At 45.4% G+C, this 20,358-nt stretch overlaps 1 protein-coding gene across 20 annotated transcripts in view; it reads left to right on the top strand.

Moving 5' to 3' along the window:
- The window catches only part of NEDD4L (NEDD4 like E3 ubiquitin protein ligase), a 324,861-nt gene that overhangs the window by 113,732 nt on the left and 190,771 nt on the right, over nucleotides 1-20,358 (top strand). For 2 of the 20 annotated variants that reach the window (XM_083465742.1, XM_083465735.1), the window contains exon 1: nucleotides 13,614-13,684. The exons of 7 other annotated variants lie outside the window; for them this stretch is intronic. Coding sequence is in view for 1 of the 13 variants with exons in the window: in XM_083465752.1 (XP_083321878.1) it covers nucleotides 14,112-14,114 (3 nt within the window). In the remaining 12 variants the exon portion in view is untranslated. Of the gene's footprint in view, nucleotides 1-3,059; nucleotides 3,104-11,417; nucleotides 11,925-13,613; nucleotides 13,685-13,805; nucleotides 14,115-15,245; nucleotides 16,029-20,358 lie in introns of those variants that run through there. 11 more of the 20 variants (XM_083465741.1, XM_083465737.1, XM_083465743.1 and 8 more) reach the window with 11 other exon arrangements.

Here is a 20,358-nt window from a genome sequence, read left to right as displayed (position 1 = left end):
AAGGCTCAGGCCAGACTCTTAGGCAGCTCACGCTGTGACAACTGGTGTATAGGCAGTTGACCTCATTGTAAATCGGGAGGTTCATGGTTTGAATCTTAACGTCTGCTGCAAACTCGTAATCTTCGATGCTAACTGTAGTTTGGCATTGCCCAGGATCATTCCCACAGGGTAGGGCAATGGTGGAACATCTGCTTTGCTTGCAGAAGGTCTTAGATTCAATTCCCTTTGTCATCTCCTGGTAATAATCACCGTATTTTTTGCTCTATAAGACACACCAGACCATAAGACGCACCTAGTTTTAGGAGGAGGAAAACAAGAAAAAAAATATTCTGAATCCCAGAAGCCAGAACAGCAAGAGGGATCGCTGTGCAGTGAAAGCAGTGATCCCTCTTGCTGTTCAGCCTGCATTCGCTCCATAAGACGCACACACATTTCCCCTTACTTTTTAGGAGGGAAAAAGTGAGTCTTATAGAGCAAAAAATACAGTAATAATAATTTTATTATTTGTAACCCCGCCCATCTGACTGGGTTGCCGCAGACACTCTGGGAAGCTTCCAACAGAACATGTAAAAACACAGCAGAACATCACACATAAATGGACTGCCTTCAGGTGTCTACGGAAGGTCGTATAATTATTTATAAAAACATAATAAAGACCTCTTCCTAAAACCCTGCACAGCTGCTGCCAGTGTAGACAATACTGAGCTAGGTGGGCCCGGCTGCCTGACTCTGTATAAGTCAGCTTCCTATGTATGTGTTTGAGATTCAGGCACATAAAACCAAATTTATTTATTTGGCCTTGCGTCTGAACCTTTCCTTAGTCCAAAACACCCACCGATTAAACATAACAAGTATCCAAAATACACGCACCCGGGCTTTTATGTTCAGTAAAAATAAAATAAAAATCTCCTGCTGAACTCCAGCCTGTTCTTTCCATGCTGTCGCCACTGTTTTTAAAAGTGGTTTGTGGTTGCAGGGGCTGCTGTGACAAACACTTGAAGATAAACCTCAGGTATGCGGCCAGATACGGCAGGCTCTGGTCTCCGCACTGCAGTTGCTTGTTTTTATCCTCTGGCCCTGCGGCAGCAAAACATTCTGTGGTGCTTCACTGCTGTTATCCATTTATCAGTGGGAGCTATTTAAACACAGCTGTAATCCTGTAATGGTAATTTGGTTGGCCGCTGAGGAAGTTGCTACTTGGGCGGAATTAGTCAAGGATACAGAACTCCTTCTGTGTTTCCTCGGGACCATTGACCAGGAACTTTGGAACCTCCTTCTGGGAACACCCTTCGGAGCCCCTGAAATGGAAGATTCTGGGCATGCCCTTCCGTGCTCCACGCACTTGGAGAAACCTTACCTTCCAGGTGCAGTTGTTGGCATCTGTCTGGAGAGACTGTGGAGTGTGCCTCTGGGCCAAGAGGGCCCCCCGGCCTCATTGGTGGGGTCCAAAGGAAAGCAGAGCACTTTGTTCGGCACCAGCTTGGCTTGCAGGAGTTGATGGAAGGAGGCGTACAAGGCGCCATCCAACCATCTTAGGGACTCTACTGCGTATTTGAGTAGGGCTTGCTTCTTAGCCTTTTCTTCTCCCGAAGGCAGCCAGATGCAGTATGCCTCTAAAATACTGCTTGCTGAGAATCATAAATGGGCACCCAATGTAGAGGAATGGCTAAAACTATTGGACTAAGATGAGATGGCAAAGTTAACTTGTTTAATTAGAGAAAACCATTACTGACATTTTTAATGGACTTTTTGCGTGAAAGAGAAAATGAACTTGCAATATCTGGATTTGAAGACTGAAAGAATATTGGTTTATAGACAGAATGGTTGGACGTTAATGTGTGAATACTATGTTTAGCAGCAAGACTGAGAACTGGAAGTCCTTCTACCTTTCTTTATTCCTTTCTCTCTTTTCCCTTCCTTCACCTTTCCTTCCTTCCTTCCTTCCTTCCTTCCTTCCTTCCTTCCTTCCTTCCTTCCTTCCTTCCTTCCTCTCTCTCTCCTTTCTAAATATTATTTCTGCCTCTGTTCTTTTCATTATTATTAAGTATTTCAGTGTATTAAAAAAAGATACTTTGTGATGGGTATGAATTTCTATATACCTTTAAATACCTTTGGACAAGTGGTGGAAAGGTAAATGGCTTTTCCGTGTGCTCTGGTTTCTGTCATGGTGTTCTGTTAAGTCATGCTGGCCACATGATCCGGAAGAGCTGTCTGTGGACAAACACTAGCTCCCTTGGCCTGAAAATGAGATGAGCGCTACACCCCATAGTCGCCTTTGACTGGACTTAACCATCCAAGGGTTTACCTTTACTTTATCAATAAAAATACGAGAGAGAGATGGTGGGAAGAGAGAATCACAGCGGAGTGCTGTTGTGTGCGTGTCCTCCTTGCAGGTTTTCCATGGCTGTCTGGTTAGATGCTGGACTAGGTTGTTCGTAAGTCATAAAATGAGTGGGGACAAGCTTCTAAGCTCTGGTCCCCCTCCCCAGGTTGGAGTGCCGGCTTATGGAACACCTGCCAGTTAGCTTTCCAGAGGGGAGGCAGGAATGAGAACCATATCTCAGCATCGAAAGTGTATGCTTCAAAACCAAGGTCTTCTGCATCCCAAGGTAGAAGGAGCAGGTGATGGGAGGGGGGGGTAAGCTGTGCTAGAGACCACACTGGAGAGCTGCTGCCTGTCAGAGTAGGTCAAATAGACCAAAGGCAGCTTCATTTAAATAAAATAAATTGCAAGGGTGCTGAGTCGGGCTGGAACGGGAAAGTGCTGCATTGGTTACGGGTCAGCTTTTAGGCCCAGTTTAAGGGGCTAGCAATTCCTTGCAAGCCCTAAATGGCTTGCAATCCAAGTACCTAAGAGAGTACCTGCCCTAGGTACCTCCCTTAGGGCCCCTAGAATTGGTGATGCCGTCAGAGAGTGGTGCTTTCTCGACACTGACCTTCATAATGTCTCCCTGTTTGTGGAATGCCCTCCTTGGCGAGGTGTGTCTCTCTCCCCACCCCCCTTATTAGCATTCAGGAGGAATTTTTTAAAAACCAAAACATTCCTGTTCACTCAGGCATTTGATGCTGCTCCCGAAAATCTTGAAACTATTAGCCGTTGTGGGTATGTGGCTGTTTCAAATGCTTTTTGATGTTTCTAATGCTTGAAATGTGTTTCTGTTGTATTATTTTTCTCATTCTTTGCTTCCTGGGGCTTTCAGAAAGGCTAGGGTGTGTGTGTGTGTGTGTGTGTGTGTGTGTGTGTGTGTGTGTAGGTGTAGGTGTAGAATCATAGAGTTGGAAGGGACCACGAGGGTCACCCAGTCCAGCCCCCTGCAATCTTTTGTGCAAGGTGGGTCTCGAACCCTGAGATTCAGGGTCTCATGCTCTACCGACATATGCAGTCGTACCTTGGAAGCTGAACACCTTGCAACTCGAACGTCTTGTGTTCCGGTTTGCGAACGTTCTTTGGAAGCCGAACATCCGACACAGCTTCCGATTGGCTGCAGGAAGCCCTGCAGCCAACCGGAAGCCGCGCCTAGGTTAGCGAATGTTTTGGAAGTCGAACGGACCTCCGGAACAGATTCCGTTTGGCTTCCAAGGTTACAACTATATGAATTTGGCCTGGGAGTGCCTGGTGGGTTGGAGAGGACAGCATAGATTTAAAAACAAAACATCTTTGTTTAGACAAGCCTACCAAGCTATTAAGGAAGCTTTTAGGTTCTTAGTGCGTTGCTGTGGCTGAGTGTTTTAATTGCTTTAAGTTTTATCCTTTACTTTGTAGGTTTTCTACAATCAAGCCAGTATATAAAGTTCATAAAATAATAATAAATCAGTAAGTTGTGCTGTCTTCCCACCCATGGCCAGGGAGAGGGCTGTGTCCCTTGGTCAGCGTCAGTGTGGAAGACATGGAGATTAGTGACAACTCTGATTTCCCTTTGCTCAGAATTCCCCTTTCCTGATTAACTATTCCACAATGGTGGTTCGTGTTAATGTTTCTGTAGGCCAGAGGTGTCCAAACGTTTTTCAAAGAGGGCCAGATTTGATAAAGTGAACACCAAAGTTGTTGACATTTCTTTAGGATTGAAGTTGTTGAGCTTTTTTTACGATTTTACCTCAGGAAACTGACACAGGGCCCCTGAATTAGGCCCCTGAAATGGACTTTGGACATGCCTACTGTAGGCAAATCGCATGAAAGCGGCTGGCTTTTCACCTGCATCCCTTCGCAGTGGAAATTTACAGCTTTGCTCACCTTATCTTCCGCATACCAGGAACTTGAAACACTTATAAACCATTGGAGTGCTTAGCAGTACCCTTCAGAATGTATTAGACCGATGCACAGGCTTTCAAAGCTGTGAAATTTCTTCACTGGAAAGTTGTGTATGTGTTTATTTCCCATTGAGAAAATTCTGCAGCGCTGTAAGATTTTTGTGACCCACCAACCAGAATTGTGTACTACTCTGCTCACCAGGGTTGCAAGAAATCACCTGTTGTTGTTTTTCACTTTTTTGCCCTGGAATATTTTTTTTTAAACCTCATACAGGTTTTCTAAACATCTGGGTAGGCTTTTCTAAATAAGAATGTGTTCAGCAGGCACAACAAAAAAATACCGTGAAGGCGCATGTCTGATATTAATAGTCAGGGAGTTCCAATGTGCTGCTGCCATTACACTAAACAATCGAATTTTCACCAATGTTTTGCAGGTATTATTTTACACCTGTAAAAATGCCAGTTCCACTGATTAAAGCAGTTGAGTGGACACATTTGGGATAAGGGAATCTCATAAGTAAACTGGTTCCAATTATTACGGGCTTTATTTACTAATAACTTGAATTCGGCCCGGTAGCAGATCAGCAATCAGTGCAGATATCTGAGCACAAGTGTTATATGCTGTTGGGCGTTGTTGGGTTTTCTGTTTGTGCAGGTATGGTAAAAGGTGAAAAGGTAAAGGACCCCTGGACGGTGAAGTCCAGTCAAAGGCAACTATGAGGCTGCAGCGCTCATCAACCTTCAGGCCGAGGGAGCCGGTGTTTGTCCACAGACAGCTTTTCCAGGCCATGTGGCCAGCATGACAAAACCGCTTCTGGCGCATGGAGGACCATGGCGAGTGTCAGAGCACACGGAAATGCCGTTTACCTTCCCGCTGCGGTGGTACTTATTTATCTACTTGCACTGGTGTGCTTTCGAACTGCTAGGTTGGCAGAAGCTGGGACAGAGCAAGGGGAGCTCACTCAGTTGCGGGGATTTGAACCACCGACCTTCCAATCGGCAAACCCAAGAGGCTCAGTGGTTTAGATCACAGCGCCACCCATGTCCCAGTCTAGTGCCAAAGGCTGACTGCAAAAGTGTTGTAGATTTCTTTCTCTTCTTTTTTTCTCCTACATTTCCTTTTTCCTTTTAATTAACTCCTTTTAATTTCAGTGTGGCCCGAGGTCTTGTGTGCCTGTAATCCTAAATTTAAAAGCATACTATTTATTTCAACAACTTAAAAATATTTCTTGCACTGTGCCCCATCCCCCACCACACCTCACGAGGGCTAGACACTCAAAGGAGAAATTCTTGTGGATCTCTTCAAGGGTGCCTCAGCATACGTTGCTGTTATCAACATGGGCTTGGGGCAAATCATGTTTCCAGTGGTGGGGTTGACTGCTTGGAGTATGCAACATGATCAGGAAGAGTGCTTTCTGATCAGATATGCATCCTATACACTGAGATCTGGGGCAGAAATGGATTTAAACTCCAGTTCCTCTGTTTTTCCAGGTGAAGAACTCTGCTAATGGCTGAAGCCTCTTTTAATGGCTGAAGACCATTGCATATCAGAATAAACAAGAATGCTTCAGTCTGGTACCCCCGCCAGATGTTTTTGGACTACAACTCCCATCATTGCTGGCTGGTGTTGATGGGATTTGAAGTCCTGATCACCTCTGAAGGTCACTAGATTAGCAAAGGCCAGAATGGACTTGATCTGAAATGGAACCGAATTTAAGGTCTGGATCCCATTTTGAGCTGTGTTGCATGATGTACTTCAGCGTAATACGTTTTTCTAATTAATTAGTTGGCTGTTGACTTTTCACAGAAGTTGACTGCTTTAACCGCTTAATAGAGAGTTAATGACACTTTTTGCCAGGGCACGTGTCTCAAAAGCCAAGAATCGAAGTTGTTTTCCTGCTCAATTGGTTACGAGTGAGGAAAGTGTTTTTTTCTTATTGCTCTTATGTCTGTTTGCATAGCGTAGCTGAGAGGATTAAAATAAAATAAAGAAAGAAAGATTAAGAGCTTATTAGTATGCACCAAAGACTTCAATTGTTTCTATGGAAGAAATGAACGGATCGTATTTAACTGAGCTGTGCCAAAATTATGAGCGATACTGTTTTTAAGGGAATGATTTGCCCATTGGACTGGGCTTCTGCATGGTATTAGATAGACCTCAAAGGAGAGTTCGTTCCTTTTACTAGAAAAGCCATAACTATTTCTGCGTTTGAGGAACATTCCCCTCTCTCCCCATGCTCACGGATCCCAAAAGACAAATATGTGATTCTAGCAGAATAAAACAGGAGTTGCCCATAGCCCCTGTGGGGAGTAATTAGCAACATCTGGAAGAAGTTAAGCTTCTGTGGGCAATTCTGATAAAATCCCAAGTTCTCACTTCTCTTGGTCAGGAACGGTTGCTTGTGTATGTGCTTTGACAACTGTTTCAGCTGGCAACTGCTGATCAGCGTCTGGTTTTGTTTTTTTTCCATTCTCCCATCAGATTTATGAGGGGTGGTTTCACTGTGCTAAGCTGGCAGTACACAGGGCAATGAAAAGCTGCAACATTACCGCTCTGCCTGGCTTGCTGCCCTCACCAAGCCTCTGAGCAAGCTGCAATCTGGCTTTTCCTCTGCCATCTTGAAACCATGCCGAATCATTCCAAGCGGAAAAAATAGTAGTAGTAGTAGTAGTAGTAGTAGTAGCAGTAATAATAACAATAACAACAACACAAAAGCTCAAACAAATAACAAACTTAGTTGGTCTCTAAGGTGCTACTGGAAGGATTTCTTTTATTTTGTTTCGAATAATAGTAGTAATAATAATACAATTATTATTATAATTACTGTATCATACCCTTCCAAATTTCAAGAGGGCAAATAAGGGCACACACCCCAATCCTGCCAACCCCGTCACTCACCTCCAACAGGGGAATTCCCTCATCGTGTTTTTTTTTAGTCCTGTACTCTGGTGTGAGCCAACTGAATCACAGTACGGAACAAAAAAACAACCACCCATCTTTTAGTCCCGCGCTGTGGAATCAGAAGCCAGGGCGGGAAGTCTTGCTTAAAATGGGACACTTGGAGGGTATGCAATATGTTAGAATCATAGAAATGTGAAGTTGGAAGGGACCACGGGGGTCAATCTAGTCCACCCACCTGCAAAGCGGGACTCGAATCCACAACCCTGGGATTACGAGTCTCACACTCTCACGACTGAGCTGTGTTACATGACATTTATCTTTTTTGTCCCGCTCTCCAGCTTGCACCTAGGCCATGGGTATTTCAATTCTTCAGATTGCCCTTTACCTCCTGTTAAGAAGGATAGAAGAATTAGCAAGGCTGGATTGGAGCTGCGATGGGTGGGAAGTACAGATTATGGGGTCCTTCTGGACTTATTTCCAAAAAGCGGCTTTTGGCTAGAGTTAGCTGCAGGCTAAGGATACTGAACCATATGGAGACATGATTTTAGTTCTTGCTATGGTTGTGTTTTGGTCTACTTCCTCGACCGTTTTAGGAAAGGCTGGCTCAAAGACCAGAACAGAAGCAGATTCCCTCTCTGTGCCTTCAGTTGTTTGTGCAGTTTCCCTGCAGCCTTAGAGTGGCAGTTGCCTTATAATGTGAGAGCATTACTAAGCACTTTAAAGACCAAGGCATAGACCCACAGCATGGATTGACATAAAATGTGCATGTGCTGTGTGCATGCTGATTTTATGTGCCTGAGCAATTTAAGTTGGGGGTTGGCTAGGATCTCACCTGCATGCTCTTTGCAATTTGCCCAGCAACTCTGTAAGCAGATAATTATTTTTAAAAATGTTTAAAAGAAAGTGGGGGAAGGAGGTGAGATCTGGGGCCCAACAAAACAGTTCTATGGTTCAGGGCTCCTGGGCTTTCCATTAGCAGCAGCTCTGTTTACAGTCAAACCTTGGTTCTTGAATGGCTCTGTTTTTGAAAGTTTCAGCTCCCGAAAACCTCGAAGTAAATGTTCCAGTTTTCAGACGTTCCTCAGAACTCGAACATCCAAAGCGGCTTCTGCTTGAGTGCAAGAAGCTCTTGCAACCAATTGGAAGCCGTGCCTCAGTTGTCCAACGTTCAACAACCAATGTTTGACTATATTAGGCAAGGAAGGTTGTAACCAAAAACTCTGATAGCTTGAGAGAGCAGAGATTGGCTATCTCTACCTCTTTCTCTACATGCAAGTAGAGTGGTACCCCAGAACTCGAACGTAACCCGTTCCAGAAGACCGTTTGACTTCCGAAATGTTTGAGTTCTGAGGCATGGCTTCCAATTGACCGACAGCTAGATTTTTGCACAGCAGAAGCCTTGTGTTCTGAGACACTTTTGAAAACCACAGCACTTATGTCCGAGTTTTCGGCACTTGGGAGCTGAAACATTCGAGAACGAAGCCGTTCGAGTTCCGAGGTCACACTGTATTGCATTTGCCTCCATTCACGGGCAAACTGCAATCCAGCCTTCTGTGCAAGTAAGGTAAAGGTAAAGGTACCCCTGCCCGTACGGGCCAGTCGTGTCCGACTCTAGGGTTGTGCGCCCATCTCACTTAAGAGGCCGGGAGCCAGCGCTGTCCGCAGACACTTCCGGGTCATGTGGCCAGCGTGACGAAGCTGCTCTGGCGAGCCAGCACCAGCGCAGCACACGGAAACGCCGTTTACCTTCCCGCTATAAAGCGGTACCTATTTATCTACTTGCACTTGGGGGTGCTTTCGAACTGCTAGGTGGGCAGGAGCTGGGACCGAAAGACGGGAGCTCACCCTGCCGTGGGGATTCGAACCGCCGACCATGCAATTGGCAAGTCCTAGGCACTGAGGTTTTACCCACAGCGCCACCCGCGTCCCTGTGCAAGTAACTGTTTGCAAATGTGTCTCTGTCACCTTTAGGAGTTTTAACCCAAATTGCATCTTGTAGTCCCATAGAAAACACCAAACTGCCATGAATTATTTCTATTCAGAGCAAAGCCGAGCTACGGAAACAGAATTATGGGCCTGGAGCCCACAAGCAGCAATTCCCGCCTTGGTTTGTTAAGGCTGTTTGCATGAATATCTGATTAATAATTGGCCAGAGCGCGGGCAAATACATCTGTGCCTTTGCATAAGAAGGCTCAGGGCTGGTTGGATATTAATGCTGGGCGTCTGGAATCCATCCTGCAAGTCTGACGCAGGCATGACAGTACAAAAGAGCAACATTAATGTTTCCCGAAATACAGTGGTACTTCTGGTTATGAACTTAATTCGTTCTGGAGGTCCGTTCTTAACAGGAAACCGTTCTTAACCTGAAGCACCACTGTAGCTAATGGGGCCTCCTGCTGCCACCATGCCACCAGCACGCGATTTCTGTTCTCACCCTGGGGCAAAGTTCTTAACCTGAGGTACTACTTCCGGGTTGGCGGAGTCTGTAACCCGTAGTGTTTGTAACCCAAGGGTTTGTAACCCAAGGTACCACTGTATACAAAAGACATAGGCAGTAGTGCTGGTCCATGGGTCGGGGGCAGAATCCAGAACACACAGTAGGGCAGTATCGTCATTGAACCAAATAAAATGGTGATCAAATTCTCCAAGCAAAATACAGCGGTATTTATGTTTATGAACTTAATCCGTTCCAGAAGTCCGTTCTTAAACGAAAACCGTTCTTAAAACCGAGGCCCAATTTCCCTTATGAGGCCTCCCGCCGCTGGTGCCCTTCCACCGTTCGGATTCCGTTCTTAGACTGAGATAAAGTTCGCATACCAAGACACTACTTCCGGTTTTGCGGAGTTTGTAAACCGAATCGTTCTTAAACAGGACTGTTCTTAAACCGAGGTACCACTGTAAAGGAGAGGAACAGAGGGAGGAATAGCTGCCCAAGATAATGGAACCCAAGAATCTACAGTTGCTAATAGTCAACGCATTCAATCAACCAGAAATCTGTTTTGCCCTTAGCGGAGAACACCAGTTTCAACATTTCCAAAGTCAGCATCCCAGAGTTTAGCAGCAATAATGGCTCTCTTTCTGAAAATGCAAAAGTCCCCAGTTTTTCAGATCTGCCTCTCTTACTGAACAGAATAAGCAGGCTTCTTCTAAGGCAGAGGACAGAAATAAAAGAGAAAACATGGTTTAGGATGCCATTTCTTGTATTGTCCTGGCTTCTTTGCGTAATAGCCTGACACAGACAAATTAAGCAGGTGGCATGTTTTCCTGGCTTGAGGATGAGGATGATTTTATTATTTGGACCCCGCCCATCTGACTGGGTCACCCCAGCTACTCTGGGTGGCTTCCAGCAAAATAGAAAAACACAATGAGACACCCAACATTAAAAACTTCCCTAAACAGGGCTACCTTCAGATGTCTTCCAAAAGTGAGATAGTTGTTTATCTCCTTGACATCTGATGTGAGGGCGTTCCAGAGGGCGGGCGCCACTACCGAGAAGACTCTCTGCCTGTGTTTCCAAGTAACATCACTTCTCGCAGTGATGGAAATCTCCAGCGGGCCCTCGGAACTGGATCTCACTGTCCGGACTGAACAACGGAGCTGGAGAATGAAGGGATGGGGGAAAGTTTCAGGTGGTTAAATTGTGGATTACTAACTCAGCGAGAGAGTATCTGCAGAAGGTTCCTGGTTCCATCCCGAGCATCTCCTGTTTGAAACCCCGGAGAGCTGCAGCTGGACATTACTGAGCTTAGATGGACCGTCGGTCTGACTCTGCCCAGTTTCCTACGTTAGGTAAAGGTAAAGGGACCCCTGACCATTAGGTCCAGTCGTGACTGACTCTGGGGTTGCGGCGCTCATCTCGCTTTATTGGTCAAGGGAGCTGGTGTACAGCTTCCGGGTCATGTGGCCAGCATGACTAAGCCGCTTCTGGCGAACCAGAGCAGCGCACGGAAATGCCGTTTACCTTCCCGCCAGAGTGGTACCTATTTATCTACTTGCACTTTGACGTGCTTTCGAACTGCTAGGTTGGCAGGAGCAGGGACCGAGCAACGGGAGCTCACCCCATCACGGGGATTCGAACCACCAACCTGATTGGCAAGTCCTAGGCTCTGTGGTTTAACCCACAGCGCCACCCTATTAAAGGCACAGGACAGTTTTTGGGAGTGGAGGGCGCTGGAAAAAACCCACACACATGTGACTTTTCAAGAGCAGGTATTGCATTGCCTACTTTTGTACTCTCTTCAATATCGGGCACGCTCTCATTCCGCAGCACAGTAGCTCTCTGTTCAAGCACCTGGCCTCGTTCTGTGCCAAGGCAGGTTCCAGGATTTTCAAGTGCTGCTGAAGAGGTGGCACACCCATCTCGGGGGTAGGAGTGGTTTCTGTTGCTCAACTCCCAGCTCTCAAGTTGATTTGGGAGTGGCGGCTCTCAGAACTCCGAGGGCACTCTTCAGTTCTCCTCGCGTCGCTGGCTGGTGCTGGATGTGGCTCGACGCTTGGGAAGGGTAAGCAAAGAGGGCAAAGAGAAGCTCTGTCCATTTTTTTTTTGGTGGGGAGAGAGAGGGGCCTACTGATAGGGGGAGAAGCTTCAGTCCCATGCAATATAGAGAGGAGCGCTTCAGGTTATAGTTTCAAAACCATTAATGCACTTTCGCTGGCATAATCCTGCCCGGCTTTTCCGACACGAAACTTACTTGTTTGCCAACTGGCAGGTGTGTTTGCTGCGGGGTGGGGGAGCCGCTCAAAACTTTGCAGGTGAAGAAGTCATGGTTCATAGGCAAGTGTGTTCACTGAGAGGAAATGTTCCCAGGTCTGAATTGCTCCAGTGAGATCGTGTTGTCGTTCTGAGGATGGTTTTATATATGTTGTAAAAACTAGGACATTTGCTTCGAGTGCTTATATAACCAGGGTGGATTTCTTCCTTTCTCTCTTTCTCTTTAAAAATGTTAGGCTGCCTTTGCCAAGTGTAAGAATAGAAACCTTGCAGAGTCTTGCTGTGCAAACTCCTTTAGATTAAAGGGCCATTTCACACCGTATACAGGCAAAAACTTTCAAAAACTCACGAACTTCCTGACATACTTAGCTGTCTTGTATCAAGCCAGACCTTTGATCCATCAAGCTCATTATTGTCTAAAATGACTGGCAGCTGTCTCTGGGGTTTCAGGCAGGGGGCATTCCTAGCCTTACCTGGAGCTGCTGGAGTTTCAATTTGGGATTTTCTACCGCTGGATTACAGCCCTTCCCCTGAGAAGCACATCTGCTTGACATACATGTTTGCAGGCCTCTACGCTTGTTGCTTTTCACCTTTCTGGGTGTCCACCTTTAGTAGATATCTAAAATTGCAAAGTGCAACCTCTCCATACAGAGTTTCGTTTAATTTTCCACAGGCATAAATTTAGACAACAGAATACTAATACTGGTCTCCTGGCGACCGGGTGCAAGTGCTGCTGTTTCTTATGCATTAGGGCACTATTGCGGTGGTGTGTCAATTAAATTCTGAAGTCCAAAATAATGAAACGAGCATCTGTAGGCATGCACGTGTTTAAATAGCTGCTTACTGACTAATTTTTTAAAAATAATAAGTAAAAAAGGATGCTGTGGACTCTGGTATAGCCATGCCAGCCTAGATGCTGAGGCACGTTTGCTTCTGCCGGCTTTCCCTTCTGCTCCCTCAATGGCCATTGGAATATGGAGTGGCTCTGGGCTGCAGGGCTCTAGCTGCGCCATTGCAGGTTATTGATTGTAGATGCTCTTTAATACTGCTTAATCCAGAGGTTTTCAACCTTTTTGGAGTCCATGGCTCCCTTGACCAACTACATTCTTTCTGCGGCTCCCCTGTGGGGTTCAGGAGCCCAGTTACGTCACCCCTTGCCTTCACAGCTGGCAGCCCCTCACCCCTTTTTGAGGCTGACTCGGTTTCTGGCAACCATCACCCCCTAGCCAGCCCTTTAGGCACCTGGGATGTTTGTAGCCAGGGCTCCTGCTGCAACAAACAGCCGTGCAAGCCTTTGGGAGGCAGAGATGCGAGAGGGCATCAGAGGAGGGAGGGAAGGAAAGAGGGACAGAGGCCTGTGTTGCTTGCGGCACCCTGGTTGAAAACAACCGCCATAATCACAGGAGCTTCTAAGTGTAAAGATTGCAAAAAGCACATCATGGATAAAATCAATTAACATTAATCGCAAAAAACAAAGAAAATGTCTTTGAAATGCCTGCTAAGATAGAAGATTTATTATGGTTATGTTTGCAAAGGACTCTATTTTGTATCTGATTTTTCTCTTTCTGGTCAGACAGTGTTCCCTTACGACTACAGTGGACACTCAGGTTGTGAACGTGACCCATGCAGGAAGCACGTCTGCAACCTGCAGCGCCGCAGCTGCGCACACGCAGGTCGCAATTTAGCACTTCTGCACATGCGCAAAGCTCGATTTAGCGCTTATGCACAAGTGCCGAAACCCGGAAGTAACCCTTTCCGGTACTTCTGGGTTTGGTGCGGTGTGCAACCAGAAATCGTGCAACCCGAAGCATCTGTAACCCAAGGTATGACTGTATTAGATTTGGAACAGAACAGGGGTGGCTGTGTTTTGACTTGCACACCTTTCCTTACTTTTTTCTTTTTAACCAGCACGATATGTGCTGCGTTACAGGACTTCACAGCGCTGTGTGGAGTGGGCGTCCTAAGTGGAAGCAGTGGGAGAATGAAAACTGATGGGAGGCACAGAAAAGGAGGAATATTACTTATGGCAGAGGCTGGCCACATCAGTAGTGGTTGAGAATGCTAGGGTGGTGAATCCTGGCGGTGCTCATCAGCATGGAAGAGATTTCAGTATTATTATTTTTAAGGCAGAAAGTTAACTTTAGAGTTAGTGAGAGTAGTTGTGGGCTGCAAAGTTTTCTTTGATCAGGGTTCATGAAAGCTTAAGCGTTTCTATGATGATGACTCAGAAATCGTGGCCTGTGCAGCTAGATGGTAATGCTATTTTTGCTGCTAGCTTGAGTCCTATCAACTGCCTCTTCTGTCCTGGATCCTGGCTTTGTGACTCACTAATGCCAGCACATAGAAAAGCATTGTTGTAAGAATGGGAGTGTGCCTTATCTAGGAACACAAGAAGCTGCCTTACTTAAATTGAATCAAAATAAAAAAAATTCTTCCAGTAGCACCTTAAAGACCAACTGAGTTAGTTCTAGGTATGAGCTTTCGTGTGCATGCACACTTCTTCAGATACACTGAAACAGAAGTTGCCAGATCCTTCTATATAGTGAATTGAATCAGATGTTTGGCCCATCTAGCTCAAGGCTGTGTTCAGACATGGGGTTTATTGCGTTAAGTTTTCCCGGTTTATAATGCAATTTCTTCTTTTCCTGGTTTTCTAACATTCCTTTTACACCGTCTTACCTGTTGCGTTACGGGAAACTGGCTTTTGGGTTGACACGCTGCCATGTTGCGTCAAATTTTTTAATGGTGGGGAAGAACTGTATGCAAGGATACCGCCCCAGATTTCAATTGGTGAGTGGCAGAAGTGGGATCATGAAAACCGTGGGGAAATGGCAAAACAAAGCACTTGCGATTTTCCAAGTTGATTGGGTTGCAAATGGGTTATTTAATGGGAAGAGGTTAGTGCAGAAATGAGTGCTAAAGCTTGGCTAGATTCCATTAGATTTCCAGAAGTGGCTTTCGAAATATGTGTGAAATATCACATAAAAAGCTAAAATAATCAGGTAAGGGCAAAAGATCCCTGAATTGCACACATGGTCCATTCCATCTCTACAATTCTATGAATCTGTGCTTTTTGGGGACCTTCTGCATGCAAAAAAATGCTCTACCACTGAGCTATCACCCTTTCCCAACATCCTTATTTGCAGAAACTCAAGTCTTAGACCTGAGCAGACAGACTCCCTTTGACCCTTGCTACTCTGCTCGCAGCAAAACTTAGAGGAACCCTCTGGTCTCTTCTGAAATCAAATTCTACATTTCCGTGTTGTAGGAAAAAGATCTGCCGCTCTTCTCCCCGCCTGTGCTTTTAACGTCGGGGCAGGGTAGGCAGACCTGATGAGAAGAGCATTTGGCAAGTGGGGGAATCTTCCACAATAAGTGCACTCAGTAGTTGGAGGTGAGGGAAGTCAATTCTTGGTGCCACATGTATATGACGGTGTTCAGTCAGTGGAAAATAGCAAAGATCATGTTCCCCGTTGCTGAAGAATCTTTGACTGTGTTAATATCCAAGGCAAGCAGGGCAAGGAGCAAGCCGTCAAGTTAAGATGCAACAAAACAAGTATCTTTATTATTTGGGTTTGCGGCCAACGCTGGTGTTTAACTGGCAACCTAAGTCATGAACCTAAGGATCTGGCTTGTGCACCACCACCCAGTTCTGGCAAAAAGAGGGAACTGGAGAAGGAACCAAGCACTGGGAGGCCAGAGTAGGTCAGGTGACATTCCTTATCCCCTGTAGAAACTCCTGGGACTGCCAGACTTGGTAGTCAAGTGGCCAGAAGGCCTCCTCCTTCTGAGCTACGCCTTGCCTTGTTCCAGCATTGCTTCATCCTTGACTGCACAGGAGTCATTTACAGATTAGCAGCTGTTAATTGCTGGGAAAAAGCAGATCCATGGGGCAGTTTCAGAGATAAACATTCCTGGTGCCCTGTCATAAATGCTTTCTTGGAAAGAGTAATTTATAGTAATGGTTTGAAATAACTGAGATGCCCGCACCAAATGATCGGACCCATTTTATTGATTCGATGTCTGAAGAAACCATCTTAAGAAATCAAAGTACGCAAATTTTTAACCATTAAACCACTGGAAAAAAGTGAGGTGTACATTTACTGAGAAGGAAGTCCGAAGGCTCAAGAATCTGGATCCACTGCAGATGTCTGGTGCTATAAAAGGGTAGACCATTTTATTTCTTGTTCTTTTGATATGGCATTTTGGTCTCATGGGGATAGCCCATGTTACATTCTGGTAACTGAAGGCATTTTTTGTTGGGAAGCACACAGTAAATGTGTTCTCTACTGGAGACAACTTGAGCTTTATTTCATTCGTATATAGCATAAAGCTGATCTAAATATCCATCTTTTTATTTGAAGCAATGCTGTGCTCTTGTTTTGCATGGAAGGTGATTTAGCTTTCTATTTTATCTCTTTCCCCACCCCACACCAGCCAGTGTGGTGTAGTGGTTAAGAGCGGTAGTCTCGTAATCTAGGGAACCGGGTTCGCGTCTCCGCTCCTCCACATGCAGCTGCTGGGTGACCTTGGGCCAGTCACACTTCTTTGAAGTCTCTCAGCCCCACTCACCTCACAGAGTGTTTGTTGTGGGGGAGGAAGGGAAAGGAGAATGTTAGCCGCTTTGAGACTCCTTAAAGGGAGTGAAAGGCGGGATATCAAATCCAAACTCTTCTTCTTCTTCTCCATATTAGTATTTTATTTCTTTAAATAATTTATACCCAGCTGCTCTTCAGCCCTAACATCTCCCAGAGCAATTTACAGATTAAGGATCTAAAAAGACATAGCACAAAAAAAGAGAGTTGGTAGGGAGGAGATAAGCAAACTCTGGTACTAATTCTTCGTTGTGTTGCATAATCCTGTTGTTGTTGTTGGTTGCATAATACTATTATTAAAAATTCTGTCAGTGCAATGATTTCTTCTTGCAGAACAAGAATATATAATGTATAATGTTTAATGAATGAAGGTATGAACATAGGAAACAGCCTTATAATTTTAAAGGCCATTGTTTCTTCTAGTGCACCCTGCTTTGCCGCTCACAAGAGGTCTTTCCCTTCGCTGCTAGATGTGACCCTTGTACTGGAGATAGAAGGGCTTGAACCTGGGACCTTCTGTGTGCAAAGTGCACACTCTTATCAGAGAACTTTGGGACTTCCCATATCTTCTTATATACAGAAAAATGTAAGGCTGTCGTCACGCTGCATGTGATGCACACGAAAACACTTGTGATCACAGGACGTGCTACTCTAGAGGCAAGAGTGCCACACTGTAGAAGGTCTGCAGCTTCTATCCATTATAGACTGGGAGTATTTGGGAAGAGAGCTCTTTCCAGCTGACCAAGTGGTGCTCTTGAGGTATTTGTGAATAGGAGATAGAGATTGCTTTGGTGACTATCTCTCTGTTGTTGTTTTTAATTGTTTTTACTCTTTACGCAGCAACAGCCAGTTCTCTCTCTTATGCAGGCACTTTTCATGTACAGGCTTCGTGTCAGCTTTGCCCTCTCAGAAATGAATGTCATTTAATGCCCTTTTGGAGATGTTGAGCACCCATTGTACAAAGCAATAAGTGCGAAATGTTAGGCATTCTTATGTGACGCAATCTCTTTTCTGAGTTCACAGGTTGAAATGAAAGACTTAAGTTGCATCTGCACCATAAATCTCTCTAACTAGACATAGCTTTATCCAAAAAAAATGTAGTCTGTTAAGGGTTGACCTCACCAAGCTAGAATATCCAGGATCCTTAAACTACAGTTTCCAGGATTCTCCTCAACAGTAAAAGTGGTATCAGAGTGCTTTAAATTTATGGAATAGATGTGACCTAAGGCCAGCTTCCAAACTTTCTGCCTTCCTGAGGCCTGTTTGACACTGACTTGTTTAGGGCGCGACTTTAATTACCAAATGGGGCTGCCGGATCGTACTGCCACCCTGTAAGGACAGAAAGTGTCTAGCACAGGTCTCCGGGTGACTAGCAGCAAGTTCACAACGTTTTCTGACTCCCAACTGTGTTAACATTAGCAATAACAAAATGTCCCCGTCTTCTCCTCAGGCTGCTGAAATGAAGAAAGCTGGCTTTTATTTTTTTGGCGGGAATGGGGGGAACTAGGAGCAGGGGTTTTTACATAAGAGGGCCATGAAGTCATTTCTGTTAATGGAAAACGAATCTTAAGCTGAGAAATGTGTTTAGATGTGCTGAATTTTAAGTGTGGTTTTCTCCCAGCACTGCCCCCAACTTCGCACTTGGCTCATGTTGATTCAAAGCTCTATTTAAAAACAAAAACCTTGATGTCTGACAGCCCAGGGAAACTTGTTTTCATCACATCTGGCTGACCACTGTATATTTATTAACGCATTTGTATGCTGCCTTTCTGCTGAGGCACCCATACTTTACAATTGGAAAGTACTAGAAAAATAAAATTGAATGGTATGCAGTACAGAGCGACAGTCCTTTCAGGGGATGGTGGCTCCCAAACTCTCTGAGAGCCGCAGTGTTTGAAATTCACCAGGTGTATTTTGCGCCTGGCTATCAGCCACTTGTCACCAAGTGAAGATGTGCCGGCACCGTGATGGTGCCTGATATCTCCACCATCTGGAGGTGCATGCCTGGAGATCCTTCGATCTTGATTGTTTTCTCACACTATCGTCACACCCTGAAGAATCTACCTGTGATATTTTATTTGCACAATCAGAACGAATTTCAGGAACCAAAAAGTTGTATTGAAAAATACGACTTTTGAGACACCTGGCCCCCCCAATATGGCAACTAGACATTCTGTTTTGGCGACTGTAACCCTGGTTTAGGGAGCCATTTGGTGCCCAGCTTATATATCTGAGTTTCTAATGCTGCACCCAAGTCTTAAGCAGCCCTAGGGAAGGTGGGGAAGGGGCTGCCACCATGTTGACTGCTGCTTGATGGGGCATATTCTGGGACTAGGCAGGTTCTTGGTGGACAGGCAAAAATGGGAGGGTTGGGACCTATGACCAGGTTCAGCTGTGTGGGTTCGCAAGTTGTACAAGCCCATCTTGTCCTTGTGGATTGCACACAAGTTCCCCACCCCTGAACTGAAAAATAGCTCTGTGAGGGGAGAAAACAGCCTTGCCCCCTCTTTTTCTTGTAAATGGTCCAAAACACAGAAACTTGGCCAGCCAGGTCTCTTCTCTCTGTGTTCCCCCTCATTCCCCCCACACACATTGACTGTCAACATTGCTGGAGTGTACAACCAGGTGTGTGAAGGTCTTGCTTTCCTTCCACAGAAATGCTAATTGTGTGTCTATATTAACAGTTCTTTTGTCCCACAGTTGCACTGGCTTGTGGTGAAACAATGGAGCTGTTTTGCTTGAGGCAGCATTATAGCGCCATCTTGTTTAATTGTGTTTTGGGTCTGAAGTTGTAAGTGCCAGAGTCATTTATTTATTTCAACCCAGTCGGTGTCCACAAAGCAAACCGGTGTTACTATGTGGTGCGAAAGTTCACTTTGCCCTTGGCATACAATAGGCGTAATCAAGAGGGATCTCGACTGGCTCAGAGAAGTTCTGATTGTTTCGATAAAATCCCTGCAGGGACTGTGCACATTTATAAAGGCAATTTGGAAAGGTACATTTTCCAAGAACAGGACGGCCAGTGGTTTGTGGCCTTGTCCTTCCTGACATGTAACTTTTGAGTGTGTTTGTTTGTTTTGCCCTTGAGGTGCTGTTAGGCAGCTAAAACGTCACAGTAGTTAAAACGTAAAATATATATATACAAAGACAACCAGGAATAGCAGTGCCAACATCACCAGGCAGAGAATAAAAAGGGTGCCAGTTTCCTGAAGGTCATTAATAGGGCTGGGTGATATATTGATATATCCTCCAAACCTGATTTGAAGTCCATATTGTGATATCAGTTTCATTATTTGTGACCTGGTGATATATCATGGTGTGTGTGTGTGTGTGTGTGTGTGTGTGTGTGTGTGTGTGTGTGTGTTATGAAAAAAATCACAATGTGAGAAAAACCATGAAGCCAGCCAATGGCTCCATCCTTACTTCAGACATTGCGATATATTGGTATATCGTGATGTTTAGCTGGTGATAAATCCCGATGTTGAAAACCAGATATTGCCCAGCCCTAGTCATTAAAACATAGGAACATGCCTTCTACAGAGTCAAATGGTTGCCCATCTAGCTCAGTATCACTGACACCGTCTTATGAGTGGCTTTCCAGAATTTCAAACAGGGATCTCTCCAAGCCCTCCCTGGGGATGCTTGGATTTGAACCCGTGCATTTAAAGCTGGTGTTCTACCACTGAGCTAGGGCCCTTCAAGCAGAGGTGTAGCGTGGGCAGGGGCTGTTGCCCCGGGCGCAGTTTCCTGAAGGCGCATTTTGCTCCTCACGCTGCACCCTGCCAGTCCTGCGCTGTTTTGCGAGTCCGATCCCACACCCCAGCCTTGCAAAGCAGTGTGGGGCTGGCGGAGTGTTAGGAGGATGCAGCAGGCCTTCCAAACGGTTCAATCAGACGGATTGG

The sequence above is a fragment of the Podarcis liolepis genome (assembly GCF_965112155.1).
Source record: "Podarcis liolepis genome assembly, chromosome: 11".
In the NCBI taxonomy this organism is placed as follows: domain Eukaryota; kingdom Metazoa; phylum Chordata; class Lepidosauria; order Squamata; family Lacertidae; genus Podarcis; species Podarcis liolepis.
Note: the sequence above shows the minus strand (reverse complement) of the source record. Positions and strands in the feature narration are given on the sequence as shown.